This window comes from Sceloporus occidentalis, unplaced genomic scaffold (genome assembly GCF_023333645.1).
Source record: "Sceloporus occidentalis isolate IW3139 unplaced genomic scaffold, rSceOcc1.0.p SCAF_5, whole genome shotgun sequence".
NCBI classification, from domain to species: Eukaryota; Metazoa; Chordata; class Lepidosauria; order Squamata; family Phrynosomatidae; genus Sceloporus; species Sceloporus occidentalis.
The window spans coordinates 29,464,373-29,477,198 of NW_028316985.1; the positions used below are offsets into that span (position 1 = coordinate 29,464,373).

The following is a 12,826-nucleotide window of genomic DNA, read 5'->3' on the forward strand; positions in this document are numbered from 1 at the left end:
GGGATGATAAGAATTATGTCAGATGTTAGCATCAGTACACAAGTCAGGAACCAGCACAAGGTAAGGGTCAGAAAACATGTTATCTTGTCCTGAATTGGAAACCTGTGTTACTGTTCCAGACAAGGAGAGACAGTGATTCTGTTAAGCAAGTACAGTGGCAGCTGGTGGTTTCCAGACTTTAGAGGAACTATCCAGTGCTAAACCTTTTTGATTAAAAGGTTCAGAATCTTTAGTAGTTCCTTAAATTCAGAATAAAACCCAGCATGGATTCACTGCCCCACTGATATGGAAGCCTTCACTCTCCAGTGATAAGTATCTAGGGAACATTGTCTAGGACAGTAGCTTTCAACTCTGGTCCCATAATGTGTTGTAAACTCTAGCTCCCAGAACTCCTGAACATTCTGGCTAGGGCTTCTTGGAACTGAAATTCTAAACAGCTGGAGAACCAAAGAAACATGGACTACCCAGACATAGCCCTGGCAGCTTCTGACACCTTCTTGCCCACCTTGTAAGTTCCCAGACAAGGTGATTGGCCTCTGTTGGGGAAAAGAATGATGAATGTCTGGTTTGAACCAGGAGGCCTCTTTTATGTCCTTAAAATGTCTGAGAAAGGAAGACTTCATATTTACTCCTCAAATTTTATGGAAGTGAAAATAAACACTTTGCAACAATCTTGGGATCCATACATTTACATCTGTACCTCAGAACTGTGGAGTTAGAAGGTACCTTAAAGGTTGTTTAATCCACCAAAAGACACTGATAGACTTCCTCCTCAGCTTTCTCCAGGCACCAGTTCTAAGTTCGTCTTCTCAAGTTCTATTTCTGGGCTCCCTCCAAAGCAGATTCACTTCTGGATAAACATGTAGGTGGCTATAGTGTCACCTGGTAACTGCAAAAGTCGGGGGGGGGGGGTCTCAGTCATGTCTTCAGTTACAAATCATAGAATCATAGAGTTCGAAAAGATCGCAAGGGCCATCCAGTCCAACCCCCCTGCCATGCAGGAAATCACAATCAAAGCACCCTCGACAGTTGGCCATCCAGCCTCTGTTTAAAGACTTCCAATGAAGGAGACTCCACCACTCTCCGAGGGAGTGTGTTCCACTGTCAAATAGACCTTTACTGTCAAGAGATTCCTCCTAATGTTGAAGTGGAATCTCTGTTCCTGGAGCTTGCATCCATTGTTCCATATTCTATTCTCTGGAGCAGCAGAAAATAAGCTTGCTCCATCCTCAGTTTGACACCCTTTCAGATACTTAAACAGAGCTATCACATCACCCCTTAACCATCTCTTCTCCAGGCTAAACATACCCAGCTCCCTAAGGCTTTCCTCATAAGGCATGGTTTCCTTGCCTTGACAAATTTTGTGAAGCATTGGAGGAAGATTATGAGAACAAGGGCTGAGTTCATGAAGCAACCCAAGAGCTCTTCAATCTGAAGGTCTCATGGGGCCCTAAGTAGATATGAAATCACAACTCTGCCAAATTTGGGAGAAACAGCCATAGTGCAGCAGAGAGAAAATCCCATCAAGGTAGTTGCTTGGTTGTGTTCTAAACATTGTTAATTATAGAGGCAAGGGGAAGAACAGGAAGATCAACGTGAAAGTAAAGCAAGTTTAAGATGGGAGAGAAATGTGCCAGATGCAGATCTGTTAATATGTGAGGCACAGAGGAAGTGAATCCAAGAGCAGTTCCACACTTAATTGTAAATGATTTATTACTCAGCATTTAATCCTGGACTCCTCTGAGTGTGTAAATTGATCCCAGTTGATGAACAGCATTATATTTAAAGTGGGGTGATAACAAAGCTATTTCTGTAGTAGTAGATCTGTGGTGACCCATTTACACATGGAAACCATTGCTTGATCTTACTATTGTGGAGTGATAAATTTGCAATGTGTGGATGGTCCTTTAGAAAGGCAAACTCACTATGTCACTGTAAGGATGGAGAGGGGTGTGTGTGAGGGTGTCAAAGAACCTGTTCAAAAGCAATTTCATTCCTCCTTAATAAACACTTATAGATCCCTGAATGGTTCTTCTCTTTGCCACAGCTGTTTTCCAGAACACTTCCATTTCCTAACTAGAGAAGTCTGTGTGTTCCCATTCCATCATTATCATCTTCACATGTATTAGCACCATTCTGAATTGATACTATTCTGAAGAAGCAGTTTATTTGTCAAAATTCAAATTTCAGATGTATGTTGTAATGTTCCTGGGAGAGCATAGGATTGCTTAGCAGATATGGTCACTTTCAGGGACTGAATACAGTTTTTATTATTGATGATTACACAGTAAACTTCAGTGATCCAAATTATGTGACTCTTACCCAGTTCTGCACAAAATTCTACAGAGAAATAAAGAAAAAAATGACACCTATAGCTATATTAGGGAGGAAGAATTTACTACAGGTTTATTTTCTATAAGGGTGAAGGCAGATTAAACATTTTATAAGCATCAGGAACAATGTGTATGCAGCCTCACTGTACTCAGTGTAAATGTTCGTTCCTCTCTCCAAGGCCAAGGTGGGCTTTGTAAGTTCAGTCATCAAAACTGGCTATGTAATTGTCTAACATCTGTAATGTTGCCATAGCACCATACCACAGTTCCAGAGCAGCACTGCAAGTTTTAAAGATTTGTTAATATTTTTGTAATATTTCTATTTAAAAAAGCAAGAAGGTAAAGGATGAACTTTCTAATCCATGTGGTGCTGTAGACATGGCAGGGGGACAGGATCTCACCTGAAATGAAGTTTTCAGGAGTAACACATTTAGAGTTGGTGCATCTGCCATGGAAATTGAGCTATCTTCCATGCATATTGCAAAGCCCAGAAAATGCTAGGTTCATATGACAGGTGAAGAATCCACTGTGATGTCTGGATTGTGGTTGTCATCTGGGATATCACGGAACATATCTTCCTTTATTACACTGCATGGCATAATGCATCCATCATTTCTCTTAGCAAGAGAATGATGTTTCTTTCCCCAGTAAACACACTCAGGCAGACACTCATTCGCCCATTTGCTCTCGATACATTGCTTATTCTATCCCCCACAGGACTGAACATGCGCAGCTAGCAAGATGTAAGCATATAAGGTAGGTGGGAGGTAAGGGAGAAGATGCTCACTGGGTTTGATTGATCATTTCTGACAGTTCATCAATTGGGGATGACTCCATTGAGTACCACAATGGTGTAAGCTTGTTGATGAACAGAAGGAGTCTCTGTTTTGGACATTGGACTTGCAGCCTCAAGCCCAAATAAATTATATTTCATAAAAGGGGAAGAAAGCTTTGCTTGAAAGCTGGTTTGCTAGAGAATCTAGTTAGACATTCTAACTAGATTTAGCATTAGCTAGATGTCTAGTTAGCTCTAGCTTCGCTATGAACAGTTCCAATCTGGTGGCCTTTCCCCACCTTCCCTGCCCCTACCCTTTTCTTTTTGCCCTGTGATTGACAGAAATGTGTTTCGTAAGCTGCTTGCTCAGCCAGAGAAGGAGAAGAGTGATATCCTGTCCCTGGAGGAGATACTGGCTGAGGGAACTGACTTGGCAGACAGCACTCCCGCGCCTTTATGTGCCAGCCGCAACAGCAAGGCCAGACTGAAAGCTCTGAAGGAAGCTATGTATCACAGTGCCGAACATGGATATGTGGATGTAACCATTGACATAAGGAGCATAGGTCAGTTTTGGTTTCCACAGTGTTTTCTCTCCCATGAGAAACAAGTGTCAGAAATGTGACTTGATGGGAGAGGCCTCTGTCACTTTTGCTGGCAATTTCTGATTGTTCCCAAATTCTTGTCAAGCAAGAAAGCAGACAAGTTTTGAATGTGCCTGGGAAGACAAGATAATTCGAATGTTAAAAATAAACTAACAACATGACTAGATTTTTAATTTCTCATGGATCTGTATTTGGGTCTGACAATTGCAGTTATGAACTGTTATGCTAAATATGCTATTCTAATAGGGGCAAGGATCATAAAATTAAAAGGCCTGGTTAAATATTATCATTGAGAGCTGTGTCTGTGTCTGCACCAACATCTCCTCTTTCTTTTTCTTTTTCTCTGATATTTTTCTATATCTTTTACTTTCCAAAAAGCAGCTGTTGATTTGATTCCATCCCCAGCTCCCCATCTTTGTGTGCTTGTCCTTTCTGTTCTTTGTTTTGTCTGTTTGTTGCCCCTATGACAAAAAGATTAAGAGAGTCCAGCACAGGAATTATTTTCAAGTACAACTGTTTTTCTCTTAAAAGAAATATCAACTATATATCACATTTATTTATATATTTATTTATTTACATTATCTATATATCACTCTTCAGCCAAAAACATCCCATGCGTAGCTTACACTTTGTTAATTTGGCAGTTCCCAAATGAATTTATACATACAATTAATCTGTATGTAAAGAAAACAGTCATTACTCAGGAAACAAACATTATTTGAGTTTCATTCAGTGTATCCCTATATCACAACTAGCACCCATCCTTTGTGGGAGAGGAGAAAAGCCTTTTTAAAGAAGGGCTTCTCTTCACAAGAATTTCTAATATTGTCCCAGAGGGACAGAATTGAAAGGAAACACAGCCAGGCCTTCACTCCAAAGCTCTCAGCACCAACTTCCCCAATCTACAACACTGAAGTGTGGTCATATTCATCAGCTAGGGCAGCTCTTCTCAAAGTAGTGGTCCCTGGAACAGTGCTTGCGTCAATTCATGGCAAGTTAATAGGAGAGAAAGAAAAAATGTAATCAGTGGGCACAAATATGATGCTAGTATGAAAAAGAATAATTGCTGGTCCCTTATATCTGATAAAATGAGAAGCACTAACCTAGTAGTATAACAGTTGGCATTGTGTCAAATTAGGGTTCATGTATTTCACGGTGGGTAGATGTTTTGGGTCTCCATTTCTGTAATTCCTGGCCACTGGCCATACTAGCAGGAGGTAACAGGGACTGAAGTCCCATTCATTTTGAGACCTATCTTGTGCCTAACTACCCACTCTCCAAGGGATATGCTTTACAATTGTAAGCCATCTTGAGAATTGTTTGATCAAAAAGGAATTGTTTGACCCAAAAAGTATTGATTTAACTTAATCAAAAATATATTAAACACCTTTTAACAGATCCAAAAATTTGAGCAACATCGGCATTCTTTTTTAAAGCAGGAGCTCCAACTGGCCATAACAGATAGCAGGCAGGGGTGCTAGATTCTTGGGTAAGGAACCATTTAGTATGATAGATACTCACAGGAGGGTATCCACCTCCTTCTCACCCTCCACCAATGCTATTACTGTACCTTCTGTAGTAGGGAATCCCCTGTGTGCATGGGGGCTAAATGCCCAGTTTAGAACCTTAACAATCCAGGGTTGCAAACCACACAAGAGCCTTCATAAGTGCAAGGCCTCCACATGTTATTGAAAATAGAGAAGGGAAGAGGATGAGGCCTTAGGCAAGGTGCCCTTAAAGTACCCTTTCCTTTTGTTTGGCCACATAATCCTCTTCCTTTTCACAGGTGCTCACAGTTCGTCTCTCCCTCCAAGCCCATTTGTCCTGGACAGACAAATGGACGTATAAGAGCTCTTAATTCAGCAAAGGGCCAGTGGAGACAGCAGGTTTATATATAAAGTTACCAATTTCCTCACATCCTGGTTCAGTGGTTTCAGCTCAGTCTATTTTTGAAAGTGTGCAGCTGAATCTGTTTTGATTTCCATATTAGGCCTTTACTACTGGCAAAGGCAGAAGACCCTGAACAAATGGATCTTCTGATGGCCAGGAAGAGGGCACTGTGATGATGACTCTGAGCTTCCCACTTGGTCCATCAGCACCTATGCTTTGAGGGTAGTGGGATGAGCGATGAGAGTTGTGAACCAAGGCAGGGTTTGGGAAGAGGACAGTAGGATTCCTGGAGACTTGAGATGAGAGCATCTTGAAATGGGAGTAGTGCTTCTTGGGCATTACTCTTCTCTCCAGCACTGAGGTAATCCAGGAGCTTGACAGCAACTGGTATCATCACTGAGTCAGAAAAGACAAGGGAAATGAAAATTACTGCTGCTTCTCCTTTCTCACTTCACTGATTGCTTTCTTGCTTGGAGAGGACAGGTGAAGAGGTGGCAACACCAAGGCTGAGTAGCAGCAGCAGGGCCAGAAAACTCCAGAAACTAGCAGTGCCACCGCACAACCCCACTGTGATAAAGGTTCAGTTTTGCCAATTGATGAAATTGTTTTTGATGTTTACTCCACCAAAAGAAATAATATAAGTTTCAGAATTTGGTCCAGCACGGAAGTCTTCATATCAGAAAAATAATATTTGGAGTTATGTAAACATTTGGAGACATAAACATTTAGGGTAATTTCTGTTTTAAACAGGTGTACCATGGACTCTCCATACATGGCTGGAATCCTTGAGAACTGCTTTTCAGCAGCACAGAAGACCTCTTATCCAGTGCTTGCTGAAAGAATTTAAATCAATCCAGGAGGAAGAATACACTGAAGAACTGATTACCCAAGGATTGCCTTTAATGATTGAGATCTTGAAGGCAAGCAAGGTAGGCAAAACTGTGGCTTCATGATTCCATTGTTGTCATTGTTTTCATTACCTACCATGTTTTTTTGGTGGGGTGGGGTTATAAATGCATTATACAAAATATATGACAAAGGCCAAATACACGAAAAGGGAAAGTTAAAATTCTCAGACTATATCGAGAGAAAGAGATTGCGGGTGCATCTACACTGTAGAAAAAATCTTTGGCAGAGAAGGCTAAAATTACAAATCCCAGGATTTTGTAGGATGGAGCTATAGCACTTAAAGTGGTGTCAAACTACATTATTTCTACAGTGTAGATGCACCCTGCATGATTTAAAACAGGGGTAGGCAACCTTTTTGAGCCGGGGGCCGGGTTTCTGTCCCTCAGACAACTGGGGGGCCGAAGCCGGGGGGGTGAAGCTTCCACCCTCCGGGGGCGGTGCCACACACTGGGGGTGGAGCTTCCACCCTCCAGGGGCGGGGCCAGTGCTGGAGGCCTCGCCCTCTTTCCGGGCCCCTGACGGGCCCCAGGCCCTGTCAGGGGCCCGCAAAAAAGCCAACAGCGGGCACCAGCACTAGAGGCCTGGCCCTCTTTGCCAGACCTGCCACCCCCCATCTCACATTCATTCTCTTTTCTTCCTCCCTTTTCCTTCTTCCATCTCCTTTTCTCATTCTCCCACTTCCTTCCCTCACTCCCACTCTTTTTCCTTCCATCCGTCTCTCTCTTCCTCCCATTTCCTTATTCTTCCCTTTCTATTTCCCTTTCACCTTCTTACTACCCTTCCATGCCTTTCTTCCCCCATTTCCTTTATTCCCCCTCTCTCACTCTCTCTTTTACTCTTTCTTTCTTTCCTTCCATTCATCTTTCTTCCTTTATTTCCCCTTTCTTCCTTCCCTCCATTCCACCTCTTCCTTTATTTCCCTCTCCCTTTCTCTTCCTCTTTCCTTCTTCCTTCCCTCCTGTCTTCCTAGCTCCCTTCCCTTCCCCCCATCTCTCTCTCCACACCTCTTTCCTTCCTTCCTTCTTTCCCTTCCTGCTGGAGGCAGAGGTCCATCCCTTCTTCCTTCCCATCTCCCCTTCTCTTTCTCCTTCCTTCCTGCCCTATGTCTCCCTTCACATCCCCCTTTCCCTGATGTCTGTCTTCCTCCCTCCCTCCCCCCTCCACACATATTTCAATCCCTCTTGCCTTCATTTCCCCCTTCCTTTCTTCTTTCTTCCTGGCTCTCTTCTCTTCATCTCTGCCTCCACACAGCTCTTTCTTTCTTTCCATCCCTTCCACTCTCTCTCCTTCCTTTCATCTCTTTCCTTCTTTCCACCCATCTTTCTCTTCCTTTTCCTTCCTCCTCCCTTTCTCATTCTCCCCTTTCCCTTTCTCTCCCTCCACCTCTGTTCCTTCCTTTCTTTCCTTCCATCTGTCTCTCTCTTCCTCCCTTTTCCTTATTCTTCCCTTTCTATTTCCATTTCACCTTCTTACTACCCTTCCATGCCTTTCTTCCTCCATTTCCTTTATTCCCCCTCTCTCACTCTCCCTTTTACTCTTTCTTTCTTTCTTTCCTTCCATTCATCTCTTTCTTCCTCCCTTTCCTTTATTTCCCCTTTCTTCCTTCCCTCCATTCCACCTCTTCCTTTATTTCCCTCTCCCTTTCTCTTCCCCTTTCCTTCTTCCTTCCCTCCCTCCTGTCTTCCTAGCTCCCTTCCCTTCTCCCCATCTCTCCCTCCACACCTCTTTCCTTCCTTCCTTCTTTCCCTTCCTGCTGGAGGCAGAGGTCCATCCCTTCTTCCTTCCCATCTCCCCTTCTCTTTCTCCTTCCTTCCTTCCCTATGTCTCCCTTCACATCCCCCTTTCCCTCATGTCTGTCTTCCTCCCTCCCTTCCCCATCTCTTCCTCCACACATCTTTCAATCCTTCTCGCCTTCATTTCCCCCTTCCTTTCTTCTTTCTTCCTGGCTCTCTTCTCTTCATCTCTACCTCCACACAGCTGTCTCCTTCTTTTCATCTCTTTCCTTCTTTCCACCCATCTCTCTCTTCCTTTTCCTTCCCCCTCCCTTTCTCATTCTCCCCTTTCCCTTTCTCTCCTTCCCTCCACCTCTCTTCCTTCCTTTCTTTCCTTCCATCTGTCTCTCTCTTCCTTTTCCTCCCACCCTTCCTTTCTCATTCTCATTCTCCCTTCTCCCCATCTCTCCCTCCACACCTCTTTCTTTCCTTCCCTCCTTTCCACTCTCCTTCCTTCCATCTCTTCTTCTTTCCCTATCTTTCTCCCTTTCTTTCTCTCCCTTCCACTCTCTCTCCTTCCTTCCTTCCTTCCTATCCTCACTTCCCTCACCTGCTGGAGGCAGAGGTCCAGGAAGGAGGAGGCCAGCGGCTCCCCAAAGGCCCCGCCCGCTCGTGTGAGAGACCTTTGGCCTCTCGCGCGAGCGGCCGCTTGCGCGACAGGGAGGAGGCCGGCGCCCCCCCAAAGGTCCTGCCTGCTCGCGCGCGAGACCTTTGGCCCCTCGCGCGCGAGAGACGCCTTTGGCCTCTCGTGCGAGCAGTGGCTCGCGCAAGAGGGAAGAGGCCGGCGCCCCCCCCAAAGGTCCTGCTCGCTCGCGAGACCTTTGGCCTCTCGCGCGAGCGAGCGGCGCCTTTGGCCTCTTGCGCAAGCAGTGGCTTGCACGAGAAGGAAGAGGCCAGCGGCCCCCCCAAAGGCCCCACCCGCTCGCGCGAGAGACCTTTGGCCTCTCGCGTGAGCGAGCGGCGCCTTTGGCCTCGCGCGCGAGCAGCGGCTCGCGTGAGAGGGAGGAGGCTGGCGCCCCCCCAAGGGCCTGGTGCTGCCGCCGATTGCCGCCGTGGCGGCAGCACCGCCACGGGCCGGTCCCCTGGCCTTGGCGGGCCGCATGTGGCCCGTGGACCAGGGGTTGCCGACCCTGATTTAAAATATTAGAGTTTGAGAAAAAAGCAGTTTTACAACAGCCAGTCATCAAACATTTGAAGTTCATTGATTTTTTTTATAAGTCTTTATCGAAATCCTACAAGACAATATATAGAACTCTCCCTCTTCCAATGTTATCCTGATTTTCAAACTCCTTTGGACTGGCAGTTTGTTCCACACCTTTTCACGTCACTTCTTAACTCTTCTTGCTGTTTCCCAATCTAGATTTCTTTCTCTTTTAACTTTCCTTTTCTTTCCTTTTTGCAAAAATTAGAGGGGACTAGGTTGGTTGGAAGAGAAATAAATGGATTCTGTGTTTTCCTGGCATTGCTTTTCCAACACTTGCCCTACCACTTCTTTCCCTTCTCTTCCCCAGTTTCCTGTTACCATTTTAATTTTTTAACCTCTCCCTAAAGCCTTGCTGCTAAAGCAGAAGGCTGCTGTACTGAAAGAAGCATCCTCCCATCTCATTCTGAGAAGTGGATGGATACTTCTAATGACATCCCCTCTGCTTGCTGCCTATCCAGCCTGTTTTGCCATTCTCCCTTTTCACCATATTTACCTTATTAGTGACTTGGTATGGATTTGTGGTTGACCTCCAAATTGGACTCACAGACAACAACCTTCAGACTCTGATTTGCAGCTTTGGTTTGTAGGATGAACACAATCTCTTGTTTCCTGGTTTGGATGTGCATTGTAGTTTGCTTCATATCTAGAAGTAACAAATTAAATATGGGTGTACAAGAAGAGTGGGGAAGGGGTGGAAGGAATGCATGAACACAGTATTCATTCCCATAATACAAAGTGATCAGCTCACTATGACAGCTAGTGTATTTCCCAATACCCAAATGCAGATGTGTGGTTGTAAAAAAAGACAGCTGAAGATCTCCATCTATTGCAAAAATAGCTTAATATTGACATTGACAATGAGTGGAAGAGACACCAGAAGTCAGAGCCTTGTGGTAAAACAGAAGGTCATTCAGGTCATGTAATGAAATACAGACCAGAGTATCTGAAAAGCAAATAAGCTCAGAGTGTAGCTTTATCTTATCTGACTGACTATTTAGAATGTGACAAGGAGAGCAATGTGCACCTTGTCTTGGATTTTTGTGACAATTTTCAGAGCTGAGGAATATCCTCTCTCACATATGTGTTCTTGCATTTAATGCTTTTCAGGTTGGTTAATCTGTTTCTTTGAGAACTCCCTTGAGAATTTATTCCAGAACAATTCAAATTCTTTGACAAAGACTTGGCAAAGGCCTATGCCCACACTTTATGAATCTCTTATTTGAACAAATATTAAATATTTTAGTATTTAGTAAACAACAATATGATAATGTGTATAAGTGTTGCCATTAGAGGGGTAAAATGTACCAAAATAGAGGGAAAGGCTTGTCTAAAATTCAGACGACAGCATTGAAATATATTGAATACTGATTTTCAGTTTTTCGAGCATTAATGTAAGTTATTATTTTACAAACATTATACTGCTTATAGCTAGTTAGCAGGGCAAGGAAATGGTTTTCTTCTGTGCAGAAGAGTATTAATTGTGCCTTTTGCAGGTTTTCTTTTTCCCAAACTTTCTGGGACTTTCTTGTTTTTTTTCACTTGCCAGACCACTTGGAAAAGACAGATTAATATAATAACAGGGAATGGGGAAAAGTATTAATCCCACACATCTGCTTTGGCTTGAGTTGGGGGCAGCCATCTCAGGAATATTTCTGAGAATGATGCTTTTCCAGAAGTGTTATGTGTAATAAAGAAGTGATGAGACAAGTCATGGCATAACTTTTTAAAGCATAAAAACTGAGGTTGGGTGGGAGACCTCACCTCTTTCTATATCAGTTTGCAAGTATTACACTATCCTGAACGTTGACTGATTTCATATGCTTTAAGTGCCATGCATCCAGAAGGCAGCCACACTTGATAATTTTATTACTGTTTTCTCAGTTTTAAAGGGTCCTTCTTTTCTTCTCTCAGCCATGGTGTTGCTTGCTTTCATTATTGTTATTTGCTGTCAGTCACTGCAAACTGCCACTGACTGCAACTATTCCACCTTTTCCTCCACCTCCTTGGTGGTAGCCATACCTCCATACGCACCTCTAATCATGAAAGAGAGAAGAGAGGAGGATGAGGAATGTGTCAAACATGGTGGCAGATGAAGTGACAGCACTAGCATTCCTTCCTGTCACTGCCTCCATTTCCTGGCCTTCTAATTTCCTAGCAGCTTTACTTTTCCTACAGGTACAAAAGGATGGCTACTCACATATTGTCATGGAGAAGCAGGCCTGGTTGTGGGGGGCAGGGGGGAGAAGGCTTGGAAAAGAAAGAAGCAGCAATGACGATGAAGTGTGAGCGCCTGCCTGCCTCCTTAGCTTCATTCCTTCTTTTCTCACATCCCCTGTCACTGCTGGCTTCTTGAATGCCTGGATCTTCAGCAGCAGGCTGTTTGGAAGGGGAATTGGGTAACTGGAGAAACTGCCAATAACACAGGCAGTTCCCTCAGTTACTCCTTTCCTTTGTGAGGAGCTATATTCAGAAAGCTGCTGACTCTATACAGGAAAGCCAGTTGTTGCAACAGAGATCCTTTCTTCCACTTTGGAGGCACCAGCAGTAGAGGAGGTTTCCATCTTTAATGTTAAAGGATAAGTGTTCTTATGCACCCACAGTCATACTGTGGATGGTCCATCCACCCGTCTCAATAGTTAACAAAAAACACAACTGCTTACTATGAGTTCCTTGTGCCCATAGTTTATCCAGCTGCATTCCTAACACACTAAAAGATGTCATATCAAATGATGATATTTGGTGGGAGTCCTACTTTAGTTTTGCACATTCTACAATCTGTAACACAAGCCGCAAAAACTGGTCATAAACAATTAATTAAAAATGCATGCTGGTTTTATAGATTTGTACTATCATATATATATTTATACAACTTGCTTTGACATTTCTATATTGTATCATGTGAGTGAATGAAATGATCCTGCAAAGAATTATCCTGCAAAGAGTAAGAAAGGAGTTGTTGTGATGGTGCACCTTCCAAGCCATTTTTGGACTTATGGTGACCCTAAGGCGACCCTATAATGAGGTTTTCTTGGCAAGATTTGTTCAGAGGGGGTTTGTACTTGCCTTCCCCTGAGGTTGAAAGTGTGCGATTTGCCCAAGATCACCTAGTGGGTTTCGTGGCCAAGCAGAGAATCGAACCCTGGTCTCCGGAGTTGAAGTCCATCACTTTCAAAAGGCTTTAATATACTGATACGAAACACAGAAATCCATTCAAAACACTAAAAAAAAATATCTCACTGGAACATCAGCAGTGAGTAACATCCACACTTAATCAAAGCTGACTAAGAACTGAATTGATAAAAACATCACATTTGTGAACAAATTGTGTGTAATCTGACATT

At 43.6% G+C, this 12,826-nt stretch overlaps 1 protein-coding gene across 2 annotated transcripts in view; it reads left to right on the forward strand.

Annotated features, from left to right (window-relative positions):
* Window positions 1–12,826, forward strand: part of LOC149311843 (ankyrin repeat- and BTB/POZ domain-containing protein 3-like) — a 286,151-nt gene that overhangs the window by 249,185 nt on the left and 24,140 nt on the right. The window contains exons 10-12 of one of the 2 annotated variants that reach the window (XM_089528047.1): window positions 3,051–3,089; window positions 3,451–3,671; window positions 6,351–6,529. In XM_089528047.1, coding sequence (XP_089384173.1) covers window positions 3,051–3,089; window positions 3,451–3,671; window positions 6,351–6,529 — 439 coding nt within the window. The remainder of the gene's footprint in view (window positions 1–3,050; window positions 3,090–3,450; window positions 3,672–6,350; window positions 6,530–12,826) is intronic. The other variant, XM_089528046.1, reaches the window with a different exon arrangement.